We start from the raw sequence: 12,735 nt of genomic DNA on the forward strand, positions 1-12,735 counted from the left end.
TCGAAAATTAAAATTATTATTAAAAATATTCAAAATTCAATTATTTTTGAAAATTTATGCTATAATGCTTTTAATATTCAATTATTAAGTAAAAGTCAAAAATCCGAATTTCTTAAAATTCAACATTTTTTCTTCTCTTTTATGGGATTTAGCTTCATTATTTTTGTGCTTTTGGAAAATACTTTACTTATTAAATTGTCTCAACTCTTTGGTAAAAAATCTAAAATTATCAAAATTTCGAAAAATTTCAAAAATCCGTTTTTCTTAAAATTCAACATTTTTTCCTCTCTTTTATGGGATTTAGCTTCATTATTTTTGTGCTCTTGGAAAATACTTTACTTATTAAATTGTCTCGACTCTTTGGTAAAAAATCTAAAATTATCAAAAATTCGAAAAATTTCAAAAATCCGTATTTCTTAAAATTCAACATTTTTTCCTCTCTTTTATGGGATTTAGCTTCATTATTTTTGTGCTTTTGGAAAATACTTTACTTATTAAATTGTCTCGACTCTTTGGTAAAAAATCTAAAATTATCAAAAATTCGAAAAAATTCAAAAATCCGATTTTCTTAAAATTCAACATTTTTTTTTCTCTTTTATGGGATTTAGCTTCATTATTTTTGTGCTTTTGGAAAATACTTTACTTATTAAATTGCCTCAACTCTTTGGTAAAAAATCAAAAATTATTAAAAATTATCAAAAATCCGAAAAATCGAATTTCTAAAAATTCAACATTTTTTCCTTTCTTTTATGGGATTTATGAAAATTCCATGCAGAAGTTCCATGGAAATCCCAGGGGGTACTTCCCTGGAATTTTTCGACGTGAGCAGTTCCTTATTTTAATTACTGGCGGGAAAATATGAATTTAATTTGAACAAGCCAATAAGAAACGTTGTAGATGGAGCAACGGTTTATAATTCTAATTACTGGCGGGAAAATTTGAATTTAATTTGAACAAGCCAATAAGAAACGTTGTAAATGGAGCAACGGTTTATTATTCTAATTACTAGTGGGAAAATTTGAATTTTTCTAAATAGGAAATGTTACACATGAAATTATTAGTTGGAAGATATTAACTTAAACAAAACCATTCACTCAAGTTAAAAGTTTAATTCCAGTTTTTACTATATATAGAAGTAGAATGGAATAAAATAGAAGGAAACGAATTATCTAATTAGAAAAATGATGTATATAATTAAATTCAATAAGGTTTAGAATTTTTTTTTTTATTCAATAAAGATAAAGTCATTCTATCTCATTCATCAACGTGTAGATGAATGAATTGTTGAATACTTGTCACGCCTCGCTAATTAAGATTCAGTCATCTTCCTCCCGTGAGGCCCGGTGCCACGTTCTCTGTTCTGCATTAAAACTGCGCGTATAGGTGTAAAGAAAGTTGTTTAATATTTATCCTCTATCGTTGAATCGAGTTGGACCCTCGTTTGGCCTATTAAGATTCGTAAAGCCTACTGTCAATTCATGGAAAATATTAAAATACGGCACCTCAAGATTGATTGATTGATTGCGATTGACGATGAGAGATAAAAAAATCCCCTTCTTCGTTTGATGCATTTTTTCATACAATGTCCTATTCAATCTGTATTTTGCATACGCAAACTAATCTTTTTTATTTGATCTCAAAAATGCATTTTTGGATAAATTCTAAATTTTCAAATGAAGCCTATTGTGATGAAAATTTGTGTTTATGATTTTTTTTCGAAAACTTTTTAGTATTTTTAATATTTTTTTGAGTACTTTTCAGAAATATAAGGGAATTTTGATAATAAGGGGAAGGTGAAGAAAAGACTGCAAGGTGAAAAGCGTTAAATGACTATTTTGACGTCGCGAGTAAAGAGAATGAATAGAGAAATAAGACAAATAAAGAAAGTTTGCAGGAATGCTCGCTTTGGAAATGTTTTTTATCAGTTGGTGGGTAATGATATTTCTTTTGCCATGGTGAATAAGCGCGCCAAGTTTAATCATGAATACGCTCCTGAACATTAATATCTAATGAGGCTATTAGCACGCCGCAACCGCTGCAGAAGGCTCGACCAAAGCGTTTATGACACTAGATGACCTCCCTGTGCGCTTCTATTAGAGTCGCGTGATCCTTTTAAGTAAGACATTACTAGGTGTGAGTCGATCTCGTTACAAGCAGGTTTCGGATAAGTTGCCATATACCATTAAGTTTCAGAGTACATTTAAAAAACTTTTATTTTTCTTTAACTTTCATTCGATCAGTGCGTTGAGTTCATTTACAAAAAAAAAAGAAATCTCCTCTTATGGTCAAGCGTAAATAAACCCAACAATTTTCCCACAGTATCAATTTACATATAACATGGTAAAAAATTTTCATCACGGCTCAAATTATTTTCCTAATAGGTAAAAATATTCTTCAATCAAAGAATGAAGAAAGTATACAACATTGAAGAAAGAACAAAAAAATGAAGAAAGAACAAAAGAATGAAGAAAAAATAAAAGAATGAAGAAAGAATAAAACAATGAAGAAAGAACAAAAAAATGAAGAAAAAATAAAAGAATGAAGAAAGAACAAAGAATCAAGAAATAATAAAAGAATGAAGAAAGAATAATGAATAAAGAAAGAATAAAAAAATGAAGAATCAAAAAGAGAATGAAGAATCAAACATAGTGTAGAACAAAGTAAAATTAAAGAACAAGAATTAAATAAATAATGAAGAGTTAAACAAGAATAAATGAAGATCTAAACAAAGAATGAGAAAAGAAAAATAATTCATCAAAATGAAAATTAAAAAAGTAAACACTATTCAACGAATGAAAAATCAAATAATGAATAAAGAAGTAAATAAAGAATAAAGAATGAAAAATAAAACAAAAAATAAAGATTACAAAAATAATGAAAAATCAAAAAAAAGTATAAAAAAATTACAAGCTAGTAATAAGGAGTCGCGATTAAATAATGAAAAACAAAGAAGAAACCCTTTTGATAAAAGGATAAAGATTCGATTAAAAAAATGAAAATTATAAAACAAAAAATTAATCCAAGAATCAAAGAAGAATCAAACGTTCATGTGAAATAAAGAATCATTTAAAGAAAGAAAAATAAAAACCAAAGAAAAATAAAGAATAAAAAAATTAAAAAGTAGAAGAATTGAACAATAAATAATTAAGAATAATTGAAAAAATAAATAATCAATCAATGAAAGAAGAATTAATCGCGCACCGAACAAAAATTAAACAAATAAAAAAAAAATCTAATAAAATAAAAAGATTAAAAAAAGAATGAAAAATTACAGAAAAAATGATGGATGAATGGTAACAATAATGAAGAATCGGTCAAAAAATTGACCCGAAATTTTCATACAAGTCTCTAAATTTTATTTATTTCTGACAATAGTTGATCTTTACAAAATATAAAATTAAATTCCTTAAAAATAATTTAATTCCTAAAGAACAATCATATAATTATTTCTGATAAATTATTCAATGAAATAATTTTACATTGAATTTTAAAAATAAATTCAAAAACTAATTAAATTTTATATGAATTGCATATAAAATTTATAAATAATTGAATTTCAAAAGGTTTTATAAATAAAAATTTTAATTAAAAATTCTGAAAAAGTTAGTTTTTGAAAAATCTTTAAAAATATTTTCTGCAACAAATTTTGTTTAAAAATTCTAAAAAATAATTGAATTGGAATAGTGTACATAATTTTGATGAAGTTACAGAAGTAATTCTTATTAAAAATTATTTAATTTAAAAAGGTTTGAAATTTAAAATTTTTAAAAATCTTAATTTTTATAGAAAAAAGTGAAAATTCTATTTTTAAGTTAGGGAAAAAGAAAATAAAAGTTTTGTGACAACCCTGAAGGAAGAATTGATAAAAAAATTAAGAACAAAACATATTTAGAAGAAATGAATAAAAAATAATACAATCATTTAAAGAATGAAAAATCAATCGAAGAATAAAAATTCTATGCTAGAAAAAGCTTGAAAAATTAAAAAAGATTAAAAAATCAATAAAAAATGACGATTTTGCACGAACAAATTTTTTATTAATAATAATAATAATCAATTAAACTTTGCAGAATATGAAATTGATTTTTTTAAATAATTTGATTCTTGAAAATTATCACTTAAAAGTTATTTAATGAATAATTTTACTTAAAATTTCAAAAAATATAAAATATTAATTTTCAAAAGCTATGAAAATTTGCAAATTTTTCTTGTTAATTTCTTTAGAAATAGTATAGGTAAAAATTCCGATTGGAAATCAGGAAAATAAAATAAAATTTTTGTAGCAAGTCAAAACAAACAATGAATTAAAAATTGATGAATTTAATAAAATGAGTAAAAATAAAAAAAATCATTTAAAGAATGAAAAAAAATGAATAAAAAATCGAACAATGTAGGTTCGAAATAAAAAAATAAGTAATTAAAGGGTGAAGAGCAAAGGGTGGAGAATTAACAAAAGATTGAAAAATGAAACAAGGAATGAAAAATTAATCGAAAAGTAAAAATTTAATCAATCAATAAATAAAGATTGAAGAATTTTTTAAATTTGGAAAATAAGAAAGAAAGCAAGACTAAAGAATTAAGAAAAAAATGCAGATTCTTTGATTTATTTATTGACCTGAAAGAAGGTAAATTAAAATGAAGATAAAAAATTGTTTTGACTGAATGGGAACTCTGAGATCAAGAAGTGGGGGGATTACCCCCTCCAGTGAACTAACCAATCAACTTTCTGCACTCCCCACTCCTCGCGTGCGTTCTTAACCTACAAGTAAAACGAATGACTTTCCAATACTAAGTAATTTAGTAATTATAAATTCACTTAATATATGTATATCTCTCATATGAGTTGTAGGAGAAATTTCTCATTAATTCTCAATGGAAAATGATATGCCCTGAATTTGTAATGACATGAGAAATAAAATTTACTTGATTTAAATAAGTCTTTAATATCTTACTATATCTGTGGGTAGTGACTCATAATCGTAATTTATAGCACGTGTCATAACCGCTTAATCACTTCTTGCATGTATCATTAAGAAGAATTAATAGCCATAAACACAAAACGAGAGTTCTCTCGGCACTATTTATAAGACATTTATATAATTTCAAAACCAGGAAGAAAATGATTTAATTATTCTAATCAAATGAAAATTTTCTGTTACAGATACATGTGATCAGATAGTGGAACGACCTTACGGTGAGTTGATAACTTTTTTCTTCTTTCATCTTCAATATTTTTACAATATTTGTCAATAATATATTTGACTTACTTATATATACAGTTGTGGAAATTATCAACAAAATTGATTATATATTTTTTTCTCTCTGATATTCCACGAATCGAAAACGAATATGAAATCTATAAAACTCTTTTGTTCTCTCAGTTTCTCTTTTCCTTTTACGATTTTGCAATAAAATGCGCAACTTGAATATCTCGTTCAAAGGTTTATGCATAGTTTCTCGATCTTAGTTTCTTAGAATTTGCTTCTACATTGGAATATAACATAATTTGTTCAATAACTTGAAAAACCGTTGATTTCCTTTTATTTAAAAAAAAAGTCAGGAAGCACCAAGACGCACCGATTCACATTTTCCGAATGTCACATTTCAATTTTATACACATATAGGTATATATTTAATTTTTTTCAGTAGTTTTATAAATTTCCCATTTAATTGGATATTCAAAGTGAATTTAATTTTACAACTTCAAAGAAGTAGAAAATTTTCTGACATTCTGAACTTCTGTTTACATTTAGATTCAACCTTCGAATCAATTTGCCTTCCGGGAACTCTAAGAGTTTTTACGACTCTGTAAATAATGTAATGAAGTCATTTTTTTTCAATTTATATGTCTTTTATACGTCTTTCGAGAATTTTGTAATTTTTCTTCAATCTTAAAAAAAGTGTGTGTGTGTGTGCAAATTGTATAAATATTAAATTTTTGTGTTAATTTTTGGAGGATAAATTTTCCGGAAAAAATGAATAGGTTTCTGTTTATTAAAATTAAAAATTGTCATAATGGTGAAAATTGCGGTTGTTTACACTTCCGGCAGAAATTGCTGTGACGAAAAAAGAAAAACATCGACAAGGAGTTAATTCACTGAAATGGGTTCTTTCCCGGCGCGTTTACAGTGTTACCAACCGTCCAATAGAAAATAATGTTGGAAGCACTTGAGATCTTCTTATGCTGGTTTTTTACAAGAACGTCTTAAAACTGACAAGTTTATTTACAGCCATAACAAAGTTGCGGGGCAGTCTCTGCCTTAGAAAAAGGGAAAGAAATTTAGTTATTTATTATTAAATACCTTTTGCCTGGTAATTAACTTTAAGTATAGAATATTCTCAATGGGTTATTATTACTTTTATTTTTTTTCTATTCTATTTATGCAAATAAGATTTTCTAGAAAAAAGGGCCAAAAATAATTTATGGGTTATAAGTAAGTTGAACGTTTTCTCTTCTTCTAATTTCTTTCACTGAATGTCCTCTCTGATTGGGAATTTTATAAACCTTAAAAAAACCTGGAAACGTCAGATAATTTTGATCAAAATCCTGGAAAATTGTTGTCTAAAGTTATTGTGTTTATTTTTAAAATCTAATATTTTAAAATTAGCAATATTATAAAACCTAGATTTTTAAAAAAATTTAGTAACTACAATTCTTCTGAAATTAGTTAATTTTAAACAAATTGAATTTTGAAGCAATTACAAATAATTGCAGAAATTCAATTATTTTCAAAAGTAGTAAAATTCTTCTCAAAAATTCAATTATTTTCTAAAACTTTAGAATTGGAATTAGAATTTCTTTATTTTGTCCTATTTCTTTCTTTATTCTTGTCAAAATTTTCCCCAATTCAATGATTTTTAATATCTAATACTTTAATAAAAAAACCCCAAAAGAATTCAATTAGTTAAAAAAATTTTTAATAAAATTCTACGCAAACATTTCATTATATTCATAATTATTTTTAAAAATTTTATTAAAATTCATCAAAGAAATTTAATTTTTTTAAAAACCATTCCTACAATTTATTTATTTAAATTCAAATATTATTTTCAATATACAGTTTTAATTAAATTTCTTCAAAAAATTAAATTATTTTCAAAAATTTTCATGAAATTCTTTCTAAGAATTCATTTTTTTTCAAAATAATTTTCATAAAATTCTTTATAGAAATTTAATTAATTTTAAAAATTTATCAAAATTCAATTATTTCAATGTCTATTATTTCAATAAAATTACACAAAAGAATTCAATTATTTAATAAAATTTAAAAAAAAAAATTCGTCTCAGGAATTCAATTATTTTCAAAAATAATATAATTCTTTGCATAAATTCAATTATGTTCAAAAATTTACAAAAATCTCGTCAAAATTACAATTATCTTTATAAATAATAAAATTTTTTTTCAAAATTCAATTATTTTCAATGTCAACTATTTCCATAAAATTTCACAAAAGAATTCAATTATTTAAAAAGAAATTTTATTCAAATTCGTCTCAAGAATTCAATTATTTTCAAAAATAATATAATTTTTCGCAGAAATTCAATTATGTTTAAAAATTTACAAAAAATCGAGTAAAAATTTCAATTATCTTTATAAATAATAAATTTTTTTTACGAAATTAAATTATTTTCAAAAATTTTAAATAAAATTCTTGGCAGAATTTCATTTATGTTTAATACAATTTTTCATCAAATTTCTCGAAAAATGAAATTATTACTAAAAATTTTATTAAAATTTGTCAAGAGAATTCAATTATTTAAAATTTTTTTGATAAAATTCTTCATGAAAATTCAATTTTAAGAAACATTCAATGTAATAAAATATTTATTTTTGTATTTAACTAATTGAATTCTCATAGAATTTTTAAAAAAAATATTGATTTAAAAATGTATTTCAGTTAAAATTTTAGATTATAATTGAATATTCAAATCGTGGATTTTTAGAAATAATTGAATTTCCAAAAAGTTTCAAATTAAAATGTTTGAAAATTTGATCTTTTCATACTTTTACTTAAGAATTCTGTAGAATTAATTTGCTTCAAAAAGTTAAGTCGAATTTTTTCTTAATTTTATAAAGTTTTTAATTTCCAATATATTTAATTGAAGAATGTCCGAAAAAAAGCTTCAAGTTACACTAAGAGTTTTATTTATATAACTCTCGAATTAAATTTTTTCAAATAAATAAAAGAAAGATACACCCCGAGTATACTCGGGGTTGACCGTAGTGAGGTTAAAAAAGAATTTAAGTTGAAAATTCTAGTAATTAATAATCGAAATGATGAAAATAATTTTTGAAGAAGTTACAGTAACAAATTAGAAATTTTTAATTATTATATGAAACATGAAGAAAGATTCCGGGTTGAAGACTCGGAGTGATCAATATCTTCATGTTTTATAATAATATTCTTATGTTATTGAATTCGAAATTTTTGAAAATAGCTTAATTCCTGTGGCAGAATAATTATAAAATATTTATTTAAAAATGATAAAAATTTATATCGATGACAAAGGAAAAACTACAAATATTTGAAGAAGATTATCAGAAAATAGGAGAAAAAGAATTTTTTTAAGAATACAATGTGATATAGTGAATCCTGGAGTCCGCAAAGTCTTATATGGAAGAGAGGACAGGAACACATGAAAGTGAAACAAAAAAAGTTGTCTTACATCCGGTTGTATCTTTATATATATATATGTATATTTTCATGGACAGAATGCACCAACTGTTGGTGTCGTAAAATTCAGTCTTTTTGGGGAACTATGTTTTGCCCTTCTCGAGATTATGATTACCCCATCCAAGCGCAACGGTGGCAGACAGTGCAGCAGCCGTGGCTAATATCACGCAATAAGGAAGGTCCATGGGACTCTTCTTGAGATTCTTCTCTGCTTCCTCCCCAGCTTTCAAGGCGCACATAATGTGTGCCACCAAAACACGATGGCGCAAACGATCATCAGCAGTAAACACTCTCTCGAGTGTGTGAAGACATCAAAAGATGAGCCGCTGACCACAGTTATATATATATTTCTGCAAATATCTTCCAGTTTCTTATTTTTTTTAAATTTAATAATAAAAAATTGATTTTTTTAATAAACGAGATCTCTAATGTTAAATTAGATGAAGACTACGAAATTTTACCTTATTTTACAAAATTAAAAATGGCAGATCCAATATGTCGGACAGAATTTAAAAGTTTATATAATAATTTTCAAACTCATAAAGGGTTCTATAAATTTGATGTCAGATCTTCTATGAATGTTTTTTATATATAATATATGCGTGACAATGATCGAACGACGAACAACGAAAGATACGAAGAAAGCAACTTTATATACAAAAAAAGAGAAATTCATCAAAAAAAGATGAAAACCTTCCGTGAATAATATTCTCCACTTATTTTGAGTATCAGTTGAGATCGAAGATTGGATATAGTATATCTAAATTATAAATCAGTTTTTCATTTTTTGAAGACTATTTTCAGGACGTATTATCGATAACGGCAATAGGTATAAATTTTGCATTCCTTAGTGAGATTGCAAACACGCCTACTTCCTTACACTGTATACCGGCGCATAAAGCGCAAAGTTCATCTCGTAATAAACCATAAAGAATAATTTTTTGGAAAATAATTCGCGAGCCAAAAGGTGAATTTATAATTAAGAGATTTAAGAAATAAAGGCGAAGATAGGGGGGTTTTGAAAATTGACAAATAACCAACATGCTTGTTTCATGTAAAACGTATCTCCTCACATCGCATGGTCGGGATGAGGTGATTAATTTAATACGACTGGAAAGTAAATTGAACCGATATTCGCGCCAATGATAAAATATAATATAATTAATTACAGTAATTAATTATATCTGAGGGAATTATAAGGTAAACATTTCATAATAATTAATCTGATATAATTAAAGAAAATGTGTTATTTTTGAAAAAATTCAGATGAGTTGCGATGGAATTTTCAATTTCATGTTTGCGGGACGTTTTGGTTTTTATTTTTGTTTTCTGGGGGATGGGGTCCGATTTAATCGCATCGCTTGAGCCAGGTTATATGGAGAGAAGAGCGAGCGTGTCGACAGGGAGGGATCTTGTTCCTGTTGGAGACAACAGAGGGAATACGAAAGTAGGCTGGTTGCCTGTCGGCGAAGACGTCCCGATGATCGAGCAGTGTTATTTTAAGTTTTCCGTTGGGGGCTGGAGTTTCATCTCTTGCGCCTTAATCGTCTGTTCAACAGACGATGGGGCAGGGGTCGAATCAACCCTGATACACCATACCATTTTGATGTACAGGCGCCTTAACCGACCGACCCCCCGCAGTTAGGTCACCCCTTACAACAAGATTCGCGCCAAGGATTCATACCCTTCAAGAGAGGGTGGATTCAAAACGTTTTACACTCTCATAAACAGAACCTGTTGATTCCATTTGAATTCATCGCACTTTTTAAATTCCTCCTCCTCCTCCTCTTCATCATCATTTTTGTTTTTCAATCAAAATTCCTATTATTCTTGTTCTCTCAAGAGGCATTCTTTCTCAAGTGGGCTTATTACCTCTTCTCTTCATTTTAAATTTGATCCAAATATATTTTTATAATAGTATTGAGTTGACCTAGATCAGGGAAATCACTGAAATCAGTGTAAACTCAGGAAAAATATAATTGATCAGCAAATTGTCTGAAAATTTCATAAAAAGTACAGAAGTACTTGAAGGTATTGCCACAAGTCAGAAAAATCAGGGAATTCAGAGAAAAGTCAGGAAATTATATCAAAAGTACTGGAGAAAAATTAATTTTTAGAATCCATATGAAAATTCAGGATTTCTTGATTTACAAATTTTTAAATCACAACGAATTAAGATAAAAAACCATATTTTTTTATTTCTAACAAAAATGAAAGTTTTCAGATCATGAAATTGAATTCATTTACCTAAAATAATTTAATAGAACTACCATAAAATTATTACTTATAAATTATTTAACGAATAGTTTTACCTAAAAACTAAAAAATTGATTAAATTTTAGGTGAGTTGCGTTTCTGTATTGTATTTTAAATAGTTTTAAATTGAAATTTTTGAAAAATTTAAATTTTAAACAATTGAAAATTCAGAATTGCATTTGACAAATTTTATCTCAAAAAATCAGTTTTTGAAGAAATTTAATTTAATTTTTTTTTTAATTAGTTAAATTTAGGAATATATTGTATTTAATTGAAAAATTTTCAAATAATCGAAATTTCGTAAAATTGAATTTTAAAGATATGTGAATTTGAGAATTATTTTAAGTGAACTTTATTTTTTCCTTTGATTAGTAAATGCTCCAAAAACTTTCTTAAAAATTATCCTAAACATAATTGATTTAGAATAGAATTTTTAGTTAAATATTTTAGAAAATAAATGAATTCAAATCATTTTGAATGAATAAATGAATAAATGAATTCAAATCATAATAATAATTTTGCATCAATTTTGATAAATTATAGAATTTAAAAAGCGTTGAAATTTAAAATTTTTGAAAATCTTATATTTCTTATATATATTATGGAAAAAGTCAAAATTTTTTCTGAAAATCAGAGAAAATCAAAATCAATGCTTTCTGACAACGCCTATTCTATTTTTAAAAAAACTTAAATATCTTGAATTTCCTTTGCATTTTTTTCACTTTAAAAATATTTAAAATTTGTTGATAGTTAATTAAGTAAAATTAACTTAGAAAAGATTTTAGTTTAAAAAAGTTGCAATATTTAAACAATAATTGAATTTTAAAAGGTTTTAAAATTATGAAAATTATGAAAAATTAAATTATAAAAAATTCAATTGCTGTAAAGAAATTAAATTTCTAAAGATTTACAATTAAAATTTGTATTAATTTATTAATTTTTAAAATATTTAAATTGAGAAATTTTATTTGAATTTCTGGAAAATTAGGTTTTTATAATAATTCAATTTAATTTTTTTTAAAGATAATTGAATATTTCTAAAGAATTAATTTGAAATTTTTGAAATAATTGAAATTTTCAAAAATTCTATTTAAAACAATTGAATAATTTAAGAATTTTTAAAAATTCTATTTAAAATAATTGAATAATTTAAAAAGTTTATTGAAATTTTTTATAAGAATCGAGAGACGTTAACTACAGAAATTAATTTTATTTTTAATATATATAGGTAAACAACCTAAAGTTATAAGTCAGATTTTTGCTTCGAAAAATTTGTTTCTGTTTTAATTGAAGTCTCCTTGAATTTATCTTTTTTTTATAAGGATTAAGGAAAAGGTAAAAAATCTGTCTAAAAATCAGGGAAAAACAAAATAAAATCTTTTCGGTAAACAGTAAACCTAAAAAGCTCAACTTAAAGATAAAAATTTTAAGTCATTATTAATTTTGTTGCGACTTTTGTGGAACATTATATATAGCTTACAATTTTCAAACGTATTGTAGATAATTAAATAATTAAAAACAATGTTTCCAGTTTTATTTTTGGGTAAAAAGTTCGGAGAAAAAATCATATCGGATAATTTTGTGTCCCTGATGACGAATTCGATGACGAATTTTCAAAACTCATATAATAAGAGAGCATTCACAAATGATGTCAAGTTTTTGGGGCAGGAAAGGGTCTCTACTAAACGTGACACAATGTATTTTTCACATGTGAAATTGCATGAAATTTTGTGACAGGGGGAAGGGGGGGAGGGTGAAAATCTCAAAATATTGCGTGACATCATTTGTGAACGCTCCCTAACT

At 25.3% G+C, this 12,735-nt stretch overlaps 1 protein-coding gene across 2 annotated transcripts in view; it reads left to right on the plus strand.

The window, feature by feature from the left end:
- Positions 1-12,735, plus strand: part of LOC122509119 (POU domain protein 2-like) — a 185,636-nt gene that overhangs the window by 40,646 nt on the left and 132,255 nt on the right. For both annotated transcript variants that reach the window (XM_043622914.1, XM_043622915.1), the window contains exon 2: positions 5,162-5,194. In XM_043622914.1, the coding sequence (XP_043478849.1) occupies positions 5,162-5,194 (33 nt within the window). The remainder of the gene's footprint in view (positions 1-5,161; positions 5,195-12,735) is intronic.

Source organism: Leptopilina heterotoma, unplaced genomic scaffold (genome assembly GCF_015476425.1).
Source record: "Leptopilina heterotoma isolate Lh14 unplaced genomic scaffold, ASM1547642v1 Lhet_6, whole genome shotgun sequence".
Lineage (NCBI taxonomy): Eukaryota > Metazoa > Arthropoda > Insecta > Hymenoptera > Figitidae > Leptopilina > Leptopilina heterotoma.